At 46.9% G+C, this 11,357-nt stretch overlaps 3 protein-coding genes and 1 non-coding gene across 4 annotated transcripts; 3 read left to right on the forward strand and 1 right to left on the reverse strand.

Moving 5' to 3' along the window:
- Positions 1-1,454: 1,454 nt before the first annotated feature.
- On the forward strand, positions 1,455-2,019 carry GGS22DRAFT_191323 (uncharacterized protein; the record flags this gene model as incomplete). The annotated part of the gene is made up of 3 exons (XM_047965103.1): positions 1,455-1,514; positions 1,593-1,716; positions 1,820-2,019. 3 exons carry the CDS (start codon positions 1,455-1,457, stop codon positions 2,017-2,019), a joined length of 384 nt encoding a protein of 127 aa, XP_047815986.1.
- A 1,839-nt stretch (positions 2,020-3,858) lies between these two features.
- On the reverse strand, positions 3,859-6,377 carry GGS22DRAFT_181187 (uncharacterized protein; the record flags this gene model as incomplete). Its single annotated transcript, XM_047963844.1, has 3 exons — positions 3,859-4,151; positions 4,236-5,926; positions 6,175-6,377. 3 exons carry the CDS (start codon positions 6,375-6,377, stop codon positions 3,859-3,861), a joined length of 2,187 nt encoding a protein of 728 aa, XP_047815987.1.
- A 1,569-nt stretch (positions 6,378-7,946) lies between these two features.
- On the forward strand, positions 7,947-8,600 carry GGS22DRAFT_48487 (uncharacterized protein). Its single transcript, XM_047967206.1, has 2 exons — positions 7,947-8,290; positions 8,356-8,600. The coding sequence occupies exons 1-2, from the start codon at positions 8,095-8,097 to the stop codon at positions 8,448-8,450; spliced, it is 291 nt and encodes a 96-aa protein (XP_047815988.1). The 5' UTR covers positions 7,947-8,094; the 3' UTR covers positions 8,451-8,600.
- A 1,388-nt stretch (positions 8,601-9,988) lies between these two features.
- On the forward strand, positions 9,989-10,078 carry GGS22DRAFT_t110. The gene has a single exon. It is a non-coding gene; the product is annotated as a tRNA-Tyr (tRNA).
- Positions 10,079-11,357: the final 1,279 nt, after the last annotated feature.

Raw genomic sequence — 11,357 nt, forward strand, 5'->3', positions numbered from 1 at the left:
TCCGAGAAGACACTCCTGCTTCCGGAGGGCCAAGAACAAAATGGAAGCGTGGGGAGATGGGGACGAAAAGCTTCTGTAACACCGCAGACCAAATCCGACCAAATCCGTGCGCCATTTAGGCCATTTACGCCATCTACACCATTGGGGGCGCCACCACCCTACACCCGCCTTTTCCTTTTTGGCCCCGTTTTCGTTTGCAGCGATTGAATTTTTACAGATACACTTCCGGTCCGGTAGGAACGGATTGACAGGCACATTACTTAAAAGAATATCATATTCAGGTTCTTGGCGGTGACCCCGAAATGAAGTCATCGCCAGTTGCAGCTTAGATGAGAGCAAAGAAGGAAAGAGGCGACGAAGGTCTCCATGATGGTCAAGTGTCAAGTCACGGTACTGCGCAATCTCCTGCTGCAGAAACACCTGCCCACACTTTCTTCACTTTCCTATGTCAGCAACGCCTAATTGTCTTACTTGTAGTGCTCGTCCCAATACCATGGACTACTGAATACCTAATAGGGAGTCCATGTTCTTTTTCGCTGATTCAAACTCTTAGCAAGGGTTCACCGCGACTTTTTCAAGAACTCACCGGTGCTTACTTCAGACTACCTACTAGATATTGATGTTATCGAATATTGTTAGACGATATTCTCTTCGGACAGCCAAAATGGGAGCTTACCTCGTGGCAAGCTTACGTCGATGGACTCGCTTGGGTCAACTGCTTACAGCAACGTCGCCTGAGAGACTCAATAGTGTTACACAAACCACGAGAATCTCTTTCACAGTTGCATTCCGGACCCTGTAACTGCCATGAAGTAGCCTTTCCGTGTAACCATAGTTTCCATGGTTGATATCTAGTAGTTATTAGAATTTGGAACACCTGAGAGCTAAAAGCTTAGTATGTTCTCATTCGGTTTCTTGCATGATTAAGGATTCGAGTCGTCAGTTTATTACAATCTGTCCATGTATGTACCAAAGACATCTGCAGATAAGAGAACCAATACCAAGTAATAAACTGTGCAGGTTCGCGGTAAGGTGGTAGGGTAGCACTATGACAAGCAGCTCGTTTCACGTTGCAACTCGCTTTCCCCAGCCAACTCTATCGCGTCGTAGGTTTTTTTAATTCTTATTTTCCTGAAACAGATGAGATCTGGAACCTCATCAAGTAACCATCTTGTACAGGATCTCAATTTTACCGGCTCCCACAAAGGCATGGCTAGAAGCGGCGTAGTCGAACATCTCTGATCCTGGCATTGCGTAACTAGCACTCTATCGTCCAGGGAATAACCCGGAGGCGTAGACAGGTACAGCAGCCTCTTTCTTTATTTGTGAAACCATACCTACTTCCCAAAAGGATATTAGACGTCTTATCTCCGCAGGTTTGCCTCGGGCTAAGCCATCGTGTCCCCGTAGAATCCGGAGGTGAACACAGGTTTGTACAAGACACCGCTCCGACGATGGCCGAGCTTTCCCTCCTCGGTGTCTTGGCCCATCTGCGAAGGAGCCAGAGATTCGTAGTACCGACTCCTCCGGGGTCTCAGGGCAGATTCAGGCAAACTTTCCGCTGACGGAACGATCAAAAAAGTCCTTGGCAGGCGTCTGTGGCGCGGGTCTGCGGCGGCGCGCCATACCTGAAAGAAGCTGGTCTCGCCGATCTACCTCTATCTCAAAAAACTCGTCCCGAAGACGCAGGAACAGAAGCCCCGGATCTGCTAACAGGTAAGATCACGCTAGCCCTACGCCCTCCATGCTCTATGCCCTATGCCCTATACCCTATACCCTATCATTCCTACGGGTGACGGAAAGTAGCGATCCAACATAGCGGCAATGGCTTGCGCCGTTCACGAAGCCGTCGAACCCATGTCCTATGCTTTGGGGGCGAAATTGGACGCGCTGATCGACCAGCTTCTATGTGGCTTCTCCGATCCTTCTACCGGGACCTTCCTAGGTATTAAGAGATCGGAGGTGCATGGTATCACATCAGCAACAAGCGCTGCAAGTCAGTTTTCTGAGACGACCTAGAAGATATTTGGATGATAAAGATGACGATGATGAAATCGTGTTAGTAGCTAGCTACCTACCTATGTAAGCCACCTACATATGGTAGTATCTGGTAACTATACATCTCACGCTAAAAAGCCATCATGCGGGAAAAAGGTGAACCGAAATGCTGGTAAACCACGAGCCAACAACAGTTTACCAAAAAAAGAATACTACCTACCAGCGAGGGTTTTCAAAGCTCTAAAGTAGCGACGTTTCTTCCCACCTAACCACGCAGCAGCAGTTCTTAGCGAACCAGACTACCGCCGAGCTAGGATGCGTGTATTTGTGTATATGAGTGTGTGTGTGTGTGGTGCGCGCGCCCAGCATTTTCGTCTGCGCCGTCGCTCTGCAGACTCCAAGATATATGCCACGCGACATACGTACGTAAGATACCTGCTACTAGGCACGTAGACTCACAACGTAACTCGTGCGTTGCAATCCGGGCCAGCCACGCGCAGTTCTGAAACACGCCTGCCCATCTAGCTGAGGGGACGATCCCACCCTTCGTCGTCGTTCCTCCCACACACATGTACATACACACATACATACCTCATACATACCTACATACATATGGATATTCACGTTCCGATTCGGGCAGGCCACTTCTGCAGTAGTCGTTACCTCACGTCCCCCATCACCGGCACCGAGTGTAGTTACACAGCGCCCAGCTAAAAGTCAAGAAAGCCTACTTCACCTCTCAGAAAGCCGCATTCACCACATCCACCACAACCACCCCAGACCAAAGCACATGCAAGATGGTGTCCAGAGTCGGTTGACGGGCATGGAAGGTTCCGAGCTGAATAATTGCTGTTGCTATTTCTGGCACATGTTGTTGATATCACACTTTGCTGCTCTGTTAAACATCCGTCGGATCCAATATACTGTCACCCGACCTCGATCTTCGCCCGGTACTTCATCATAAAGAAACAGAAGCTTCGTATTCACGGTAGCGAAGCTTACGCGCGCGTAATTTAAATCACATGGCATAGGTATACACACCATACATCATACAACTTATATACCATCTGATTTTCGGTCCGAGAGCTAACATTGCCGGAAACCTCTTAACTTTTCAGCCACAGCCTCGTTGGATCTATCCCCAAGCAAGATGTCCTCTCAGGAATATCGTAGGATCTGGCTGATTTCGCAAAAATTACTAACTTAGAATTTCTAAGCGCTGAAGACACTGCCTTGCGATGGACAGGACTGTGGTCGATTCTGGAGAGGTTGGTATCTTAACTGTTGTCCTCTTCTGAGACTCGAGCACATCCGCATCCAATTCTCAGGGTTCGCTTCTGTTAAGGACTCGCAAATATGTTGAACAATTTCAATTTCGTACTCTGCTCCGAATAAATGCTGACTATGTAAATCGACCACCGTGAGACTAAGATATACAGGTTATATATCACATGTAAACATTTCGCTTGAACCCCAACCGCACCTGGTATAGTCCCCTCCCTCTTTTCGCAATACCACGCGCAAGCAAAGGGGTATTAGGCCATCTCCGGTCGTTTCTCCTCAATCGTGATCAATCTATACCGAAGCGTTATCTTCAGCATCGAACGTAATTAAACCCACTCCAGGTGGCAGGTGAAAAGAACAATACTTTGCGTTTATCCCTTGCGCAAGTCATGTTCTCGGTGCATCGTTGAATCCCATCCTCGTATCCTCGTGCCCCCCGCCCTTATAGTAATTATGCCCAAGTGTTTTGACTCAATAAACCTCCATTTTTAAAACCCTGATGTCTCGGCCTGGTTTGCCATGCTGTTGGCTGTTGAAGGTTTCCTGTTATTCATGTCGATATTCGGAAGGCGTGTCCTACATGCCTTCCAGGGGTTGAGCATAAGTATAGTTAAAATCTAACAAACCGTCGAGCATCCAGTGTTGTGGATCAAAGAAGTCGTAGTTTGCATCGCTGCCATAGCCAATCCCGATCATGCTATTGGCGCCGGCGTTCAGGCCGTGGCTTGCCGTCGGTGTTATACCACCATTACTCGTTGCCATCGTCGTCAAATTCGCGAGATTGTTATGAGGCAGAAGTGTGCTATCCATATGCGTAGAAGATGCTGAAGACTCATTACCTGAGTCCGGGTTAGTTGGCTGCTTGAGAGCTACTCGACCATGAATTAGTAAATAGTAAAATCTCCAACCCACACAGGCGTGGTGTACATGGAGAGACAAGGAAAACGACATACCGTCGAGCGTACCGCGACCCTGAGCCTGATATTCCTCCCTCCAACGCCAAATAGAGTCGAATACAAGGCTCATGCTATGCCTACATCGTACTTTCAATTGCAAGCTATCGTCAATGAGAACTGAGTTGTCGTCCTCATGGAATGAGGTGTTATTTTTATTGTCGATTCGGGCGCCGTTCCACATCTGAACCATGAGCTCTGCTAACCGCCATTGCAGATCATTGTCGAGTACGCTTGTTGAGCGTATTGCCTGGATCGTCTTGTGAAATAATGTCCGTCCCCTCTCGAACTCCATCGTCTTGGCGAAGAATGATCTCATCAGCTTCAACAAAGCAAAGCCAGCGGCGACGAGCATCTGCTGGATGTAATTAGTGGCGTACAACAAGATGTGCTGGTTAGTCTCTAGGAATAGTAGATCTAGAAAGCTTGTAATAGCCCGCCATAAACCCATGAGATCATCCATGTAACCGGGTGTGCTGCTAGAGTCAAAGAATCCGGCGAGACGGAGGTGGACGTTGGCAGCTGTTAGGTGAATCTCCACGATGGGAGTCAGACGTTGGGACAAGATCGATGCTTGCAATTCTTGGAAGTCTCGACGGTACACCCGCATCAGCATTGCTCTGTGCTCATCGCCGGCTACACCCCTGGGATCGCTTGCATTACTGTACATTTCCTTGGAGACTTTATCACAAAATCTCTCTATCCTCAATCTAGCTTCGAGTTCAGGCGATAAGGTGAAGGGTCCTTCTTCTCCGGGGCGGATAGCAAGCGTCCAGTCATATAACGTAGTGGCGGGCTGGCCGTAGCCGGTCCCAATCGATTGAGAAACAATGTTGCACACAGCCCAGGTAGTTACTCGATCGTGAAGCTGGTCCTTGTTGAGCTCAACGGAGACGCGGGAGAAGTCCTGTGTATGATTAGGCCGATGTAAGCCGATACCTGTGGCGGCTTTCATCATCACGCCACATAATATATGTGTCGGGTCCGCCGTGGTCGTGCTTGTCGGCAGGGGCCATGTACATAGTAAGCAAAGAGCCTTGACGACGAAGTAGCTATTGGGCACATCGCCTACGGTTCCCCATAGTAACCTATTCAGAGGTCCGCTCGAAAGTTCGTGTAAGATACTAGGCTTAGGGGTATACCGCCGGGAAGCGATGGCAATGATGGTCCAGAAGAGCAAGGCATGTTGTTGATAGTACAGGTCAGGTGACTGGTGCTCATTCAGAAAAGGGAGAAATGGATGGTAACATGAGAAGAATTCCTGAAATAAGCCATGGACATCCTGCTCGGTCAGCCGCACTGTCTCAAGCTCGTAGGCATAATGGGTTGCGGCTAAGCTATACGACCCTCCTCGCTTTAGAGTCAGAAGGGAAGTGACAGCTTCATCGGATCCCATGAGCGAAGGATTGCGGGTATGCGAGTACGCACTATTTGCGACGGGGGATTGCAATTGGGATTGCAGTTCTTCATCTTCGTCTATTACGAAACCCTGAGCCTTTGCTTGCGATATCTTACGTCGTAGACGGTCAATCTCTTTTTCCATCTCTGCATGTTTTGATCGCTTGCCGATGCGTTTGAAATTGGACTCGATCTTGCACTCGAGCTTTAGACGATTACACCTCGAACAACTCTGAAATGGTTCTTGGACAACATCGCACCTCAGTTTCTGCTGTCTACATTCGTTACATGCTCTGCGAAGATGACCTCATTAGTAAATTGCCTTACATATTATAAAAACATATTATATATAGATATATATATCTTGGTAGTATCCAAACAGATACTTCCTAGTAGATATACAGATATGAATATATATATCTGTCTGTTTGCCTTATACCTGGATAGTTGAAGGTCTAGGTAGATGGCAAAAGTAAAGTAAAATAAAATAAAATAAAATAATGAGTGAGAGATGGGGTTAATTGATTCTTTGTCGACGTACCGCTTCACGCCAGGCTGTCTCTTCTTTTCGGGCTCTGCTAAAGATTGGTCTTCGTCGCCGATAACGCTTCCCGGACTACTGTCGACTCCAAGTCCTCCTTCGCTGCGCTTTCGCTTCATGGAGCCATGGCGATGTACGCTCACGGGGCTGGTTGGGCTCGTTGACGGGGCCGAAACGGCGCCGACGACTGTGTGACCATCCATGCACCTTAGAACCGTGGATTGACAAATTATATCAAGCGGATCTAAGATGACAGATGTGACGAACCGTAGGATGATTTGCTTGAGGTAATTACTTCACTCCGTAGAGCTCCGTATGCCGCTATGCCGTTGTGCCGCTATACCGGCCGAGGCTGAGATTTGCTTGCTCAGCTTTGGGTCTTGCGTCGAGGTCCAAGACCGATCACGGAATTGAGTAATTGGAGGAGGGGGGGTCTGGACTAATAGGCGATAAGGAAGGATAATGAGTTAAGGAAATTTTTGGTGGGAGAAAGTAAAAAAAGGCGGCTCGGGGCTTTAGGTGCTTAGGTGCTTAGGTGCGTAAATGCTCACCTGGCAAAAGCTGGTAGGGGCGCCTGGGCACCTCTTTCTCAATGGAAAAATTTGTAATTTTGCCGCTAACTCAGTTAATACTCTAACGCGGGGTCCACGAGTGGCGGGCAACGCGTGGGAAGTGGATCAACCTAGGTTCCAAGGTTCGATTCCAAAGTTTCAATGTATTAAATTGTACGTACTAGAAAAGAAAGGGAAGGAATAATCAATGTTAAAGCAAACGTTTTAGGCGGTGTTAGGGGGGGGAATCTAATTGATTTGATATCGTCTTTTGGTCAAAGACTTATAACAGTCAGAAGCTACCCCGAACTTAAAAATCTTATGCTTTGGAACTAGCCGTGCCAATTGACCACGGGGATTGGATTGAATCAATTTTTTTTTTCAAAGGACGTAAGAATTGGAATGCACGTAGGGTCAGGTAGGAGCAAGCTAGGGACAAGGTAGAGGCCACAAGGTACGCAAGGTATGATCAGGTACCCAGATTACCTAACGGGTGAAGAGGTACCTCAATGACCTCAATGAGCAAATCACGAGTCTTCTAATAAAGAATGAGTTGTTCATTGTGCAAAGCTACCTCCATCTCACGTCGTCAACTGCATGCGACTACACACGACCTCCTTGGCCGCCTTCCAAGGACAAGTAGAAATGAGGGGTAAGAATATTACGCCTTGCCGTTTGTAGTTAACGGAATACTATTATAGGAAGGTAACCCCGGTCGAAATGGTCAGGTGCTCGTACCCCAATTTGCATCTTCAAATGAGATCCCTGACAGCTTAGAGACAGCATTTATTCACTATATTCACTTCGCAAAGTGTTGAAAGCTTCCATCGAAACTTTCAATTGAGTTTAGGAAAAGCTTCCCTTGCTTCTGAAAACGCTTCTATAAGGTAAAATGTTTGCAATTGAGACACATAACATAATTGTTGAGAATCGGATTGCTCTCAATCGTTCTCAATTGCTCCTGCCATGTTATTCTTGTGTGACCAAAAGGATGGGAAGGTCCGTCATTTTTTTCAAGGTTCTTCTGCCTGCCCGGACTAAAATATTATTATCGTCAACATTTCATCCTTGAGAAGCCACTAAAAAAGGTCATAGCGTCTTAAGAATTTCTAAGGCACCTGATCTGCGCTCCATGCTTCAATTGCCGACGTATAAGCGACCCGTCTTTCGGTTCCAATAAACATTCAGCACCTAACGAATCCAAATACGACAACAACATGCAAACCACATACATAAATTTCCCAGCCTATCGCTTGAGACCTGCATTACGAACTGCAAACAGGTCTTAAACTATAGGATTATAGGACTATAGTTGAATCCCCACACGAGTTCATGTTTACTTAGGTAAATATCATGAGAACCTTGAAGCATGTCTGATAAGCAGCAACCGAAGCAACAGCAACAGCAGCAGCAACAACCTCAACAGCCTCGTCAATTACGCCGAGAGCTAGTAAAGGGCAGACTGCGGCCACCGTCAAAGCCAGCATCGAATACATCATATACCCTCGCCCCCGCATCTATCAAAGAGGTTACAGTGAGACGTCCAAGCGAGAGACACTCGACCCGTACGTGTCTATACCTAGTAGTTAACCAAGCTTAAACCAAACTTTTATTTTGACGATCACCTCAGAAAGTCCTATTGAGATATCGTCCGCGGCGACGGCTCAGCCGTTTGTAGACCCCGCCGTTCTGGAACGTCACAGACGCATCGGCGGGCCGACGTGATCTCCCTGCAGGATTTCCGGCTTGCAACTTGCAGCTGTATAGGCTATCCTGGCTATCTCGCACTTATATGTGACCTCTGCGCATGAGAGGATGCAGCTAGCTAATCTCAAGGTTGGGAAGTGGAGGGGCTTGCCGAGATAATGTCGATCTTCAGGATGCCGTGACGATATAGTCCTCTCGGCTAGACTAAGTCTTATATGCGTGATGCACAAAAGCGGCACCCCGGGCTTAAGCCACAGCCCACATATTTCCAGTTTCGAAGATATATGTTTCGGTCCGGACCCTGGAAATATTCAAATCTCAGATAACCTCTGTCGATATTATGCACATTTCAGCCACGGTTTCGTATTCGTTATAGTCCGGTATGTCTTTGACTAACATCCAATGCGTCACCCTCAGCGACTGGTACGTGGTCAAACTCAGGTGAAGTCCCCTTAACGCCCACCTAGCGATCATTCGTCGAATTAGTCTGAAACAGCGGCGTCCTGCATTTATTGGCACTTCTTGATTTACTTGAAGCATACACGTATCTATCATGTGTATCAAAACATATATTGGATATATTGGATACCCATCGCACTGCAGGAAGAATTCTATTTGGTAGTACTCCCAAACGACTCTATCCCCAAATCAGACGCCTGCAACTAGCTGTGCCTACTGCCCTATAGCACACACGCCGTTCAGCCGTAATAATAGTACGAACTAAGGAGAAGCGAGCATGTGCTTCTATTCCGTGTCCGAATTCCGTCCCCACCTATGAAAGCTACGCCGGTCGGCAGTGTAACGAGAATCCCGACACCCTCGATGTGGTGCTTGCACATGCTACAAGCTCTATGGCAGCCTCTCGACGCCGTAGAACTTTAGTCGTGGCTTTCAACTCTAACAGCCGTGTGGTACTATTGATGCTCTTCTTGTAGAGTGGCAAAGTAGTCACATGTCCTCCCGAATACAAATAGCCGAACACGAATAGACGAGGCCAAGGTTGAGCTGATTAGGTCACGTACTGTCGTGTGTCAAATGTGGACGCGGCTATCCTAATGCTCTTCCATATAGAGTATCAAGGCGCTTCATGTGGCAGTTATGTCGTGCTACTAGTTAATTTAATTGAAAGCTACCACAACTGCCACAACAACGTCAGGGGCCATTTTGTCTTTCATGGCACAAGCCATTGCGGGTGTCAAGGCAGGGTTTACTATAACACAACACCCAACGAACAACTTTCTCATCGTGAAAATGAAGTCTCCACATCGATTTACTGACCAGTCGGCTGAGCCTAAGCCGGAATTTGAATGATTCTTGATATATATCAAGGATTATGCATGTGGCTTCCTTTGTTCTATCAAGAATATGTTCATACTCTTGACACTCTTGACTGGGTCCTTTTTTTACAGCCTATGAAGTTCTAGTGCGCCACGACTATATTTGACATCATTCAAACTTATCACAACTCAAGCCCGTGCTGTCCCGCTTAGACGAGCTCGGATCACCCACCTGTCCACCTACTAGTATTTAAACAATACTATAAACATTTTCAGCATCCCTTGGTAGTCTAGTTGGTTATGGCGTTCGACTGTAATTGTTCACGATTGTTTATCGAAAAGTCACCGGTTCGATTCCGGTCCGAGGGATCGTTTACCTTTTTATATTTTGCGCCTCTCCTACACCAATTTTTTTGGGGGGAACGCTTTTAAGCTTGTAAAAAACGGGTCCTACTAATACTCTCGCCAACGAATCATATAACACCATGGTTTCGCTAGTAGTAACCGAAACCTGCGATAGTAGCACTTATACCGCGGCATCGGGTTCGTGAAGATGGAGCCATCGCGGTGGGTTCGGGTTAGCCTCCAAACTAGGCACTGATGCATTGATTCCCAGTCCCAGAATGCGTCGCTTGGTGGATTGGACCCGTTTCTATAATCCACAAGATACCAAGGCGCCTATGTATTAGGTAGTTTAAGGAACGAAAATTTTTCAATGAGTCCTGCGAGTTGCTACTAGTTTAAGGTGTTGTGTGGTTACATAGGATATACCCACCAGTCGAAGACGCTTGTTACGAGCTGGCCTATAGACTTATATGCTTAAATATGGGATGATATAACTCGGTCAAGGGTCTGGTATCCTAGTCGAGAATCATGTGAAAGAAAGGTTTTCTTGAATCGTTTTGGGACAAGGAATAAGATAGGTACGTATAGCACGCTGTAGAGGAACATCCCAAATAGGAAACTCCGCAGCATAGTGCTTAGTTGGTTTTTATACTAGTGGGTGACGCAACCTTCAGCTTGCGGCTACTGCTCAGCATGGTCGACTTACGAATGACCATATGGCTTACTTGACTGCTGGCAATCGCTCCATCATGATTCCGACTTTTGTTTGGGACTAGATTTGAAAGTTGACTTATAGAGCGTGCCCCTGCATTAGAGCCCCATATTGAGCCTGCTAATAGTAGTAAAGCGTTCCGCCTTTGCTACTAGCTAAGACGAACCCATAACAATGCGGTGTCATAATTAGTAGTGATCTTGAAACTGGTAGCTAGTTCTCAGAAAAAGGAAACAGCCAGTAAGATGATACGATGATAAATGTAATATGCACAAAGATTCTCAAGACTTGTTTAGCATCATATCCACATACATATCTGGATTCTGGGTACCCAGTATGTTAGAGAATATGGAGGCTTAAGCAGGTGGAACTTTATGGGACTCGACGATCGTAGAAAGGAGCTAAAAAGAACTAGAAGAAAAAAAGAAGACATACAACACCAGGGATTCGCTGGTCGTCACCGACCCAACTACTGATCCGGCGGTATCTGGTTTATCAAGGGGAGAGCGGACGGGATCCCGAGTTCTCCAGATCCTATGGTCGTATGTGATAGACTGAATCGCAAAATTGGTATAAGGGTCATGGCAATGA

Source organism: Annulohypoxylon maeteangense (assembly GCF_022496945.1).
Source record: "Annulohypoxylon maeteangense strain CBS 123835 unplaced genomic scaffold GGS22scaffold_16, whole genome shotgun sequence".
NCBI classification, from domain to species: domain Eukaryota; kingdom Fungi; phylum Ascomycota; class Sordariomycetes; order Xylariales; family Hypoxylaceae; genus Annulohypoxylon; species Annulohypoxylon maeteangense.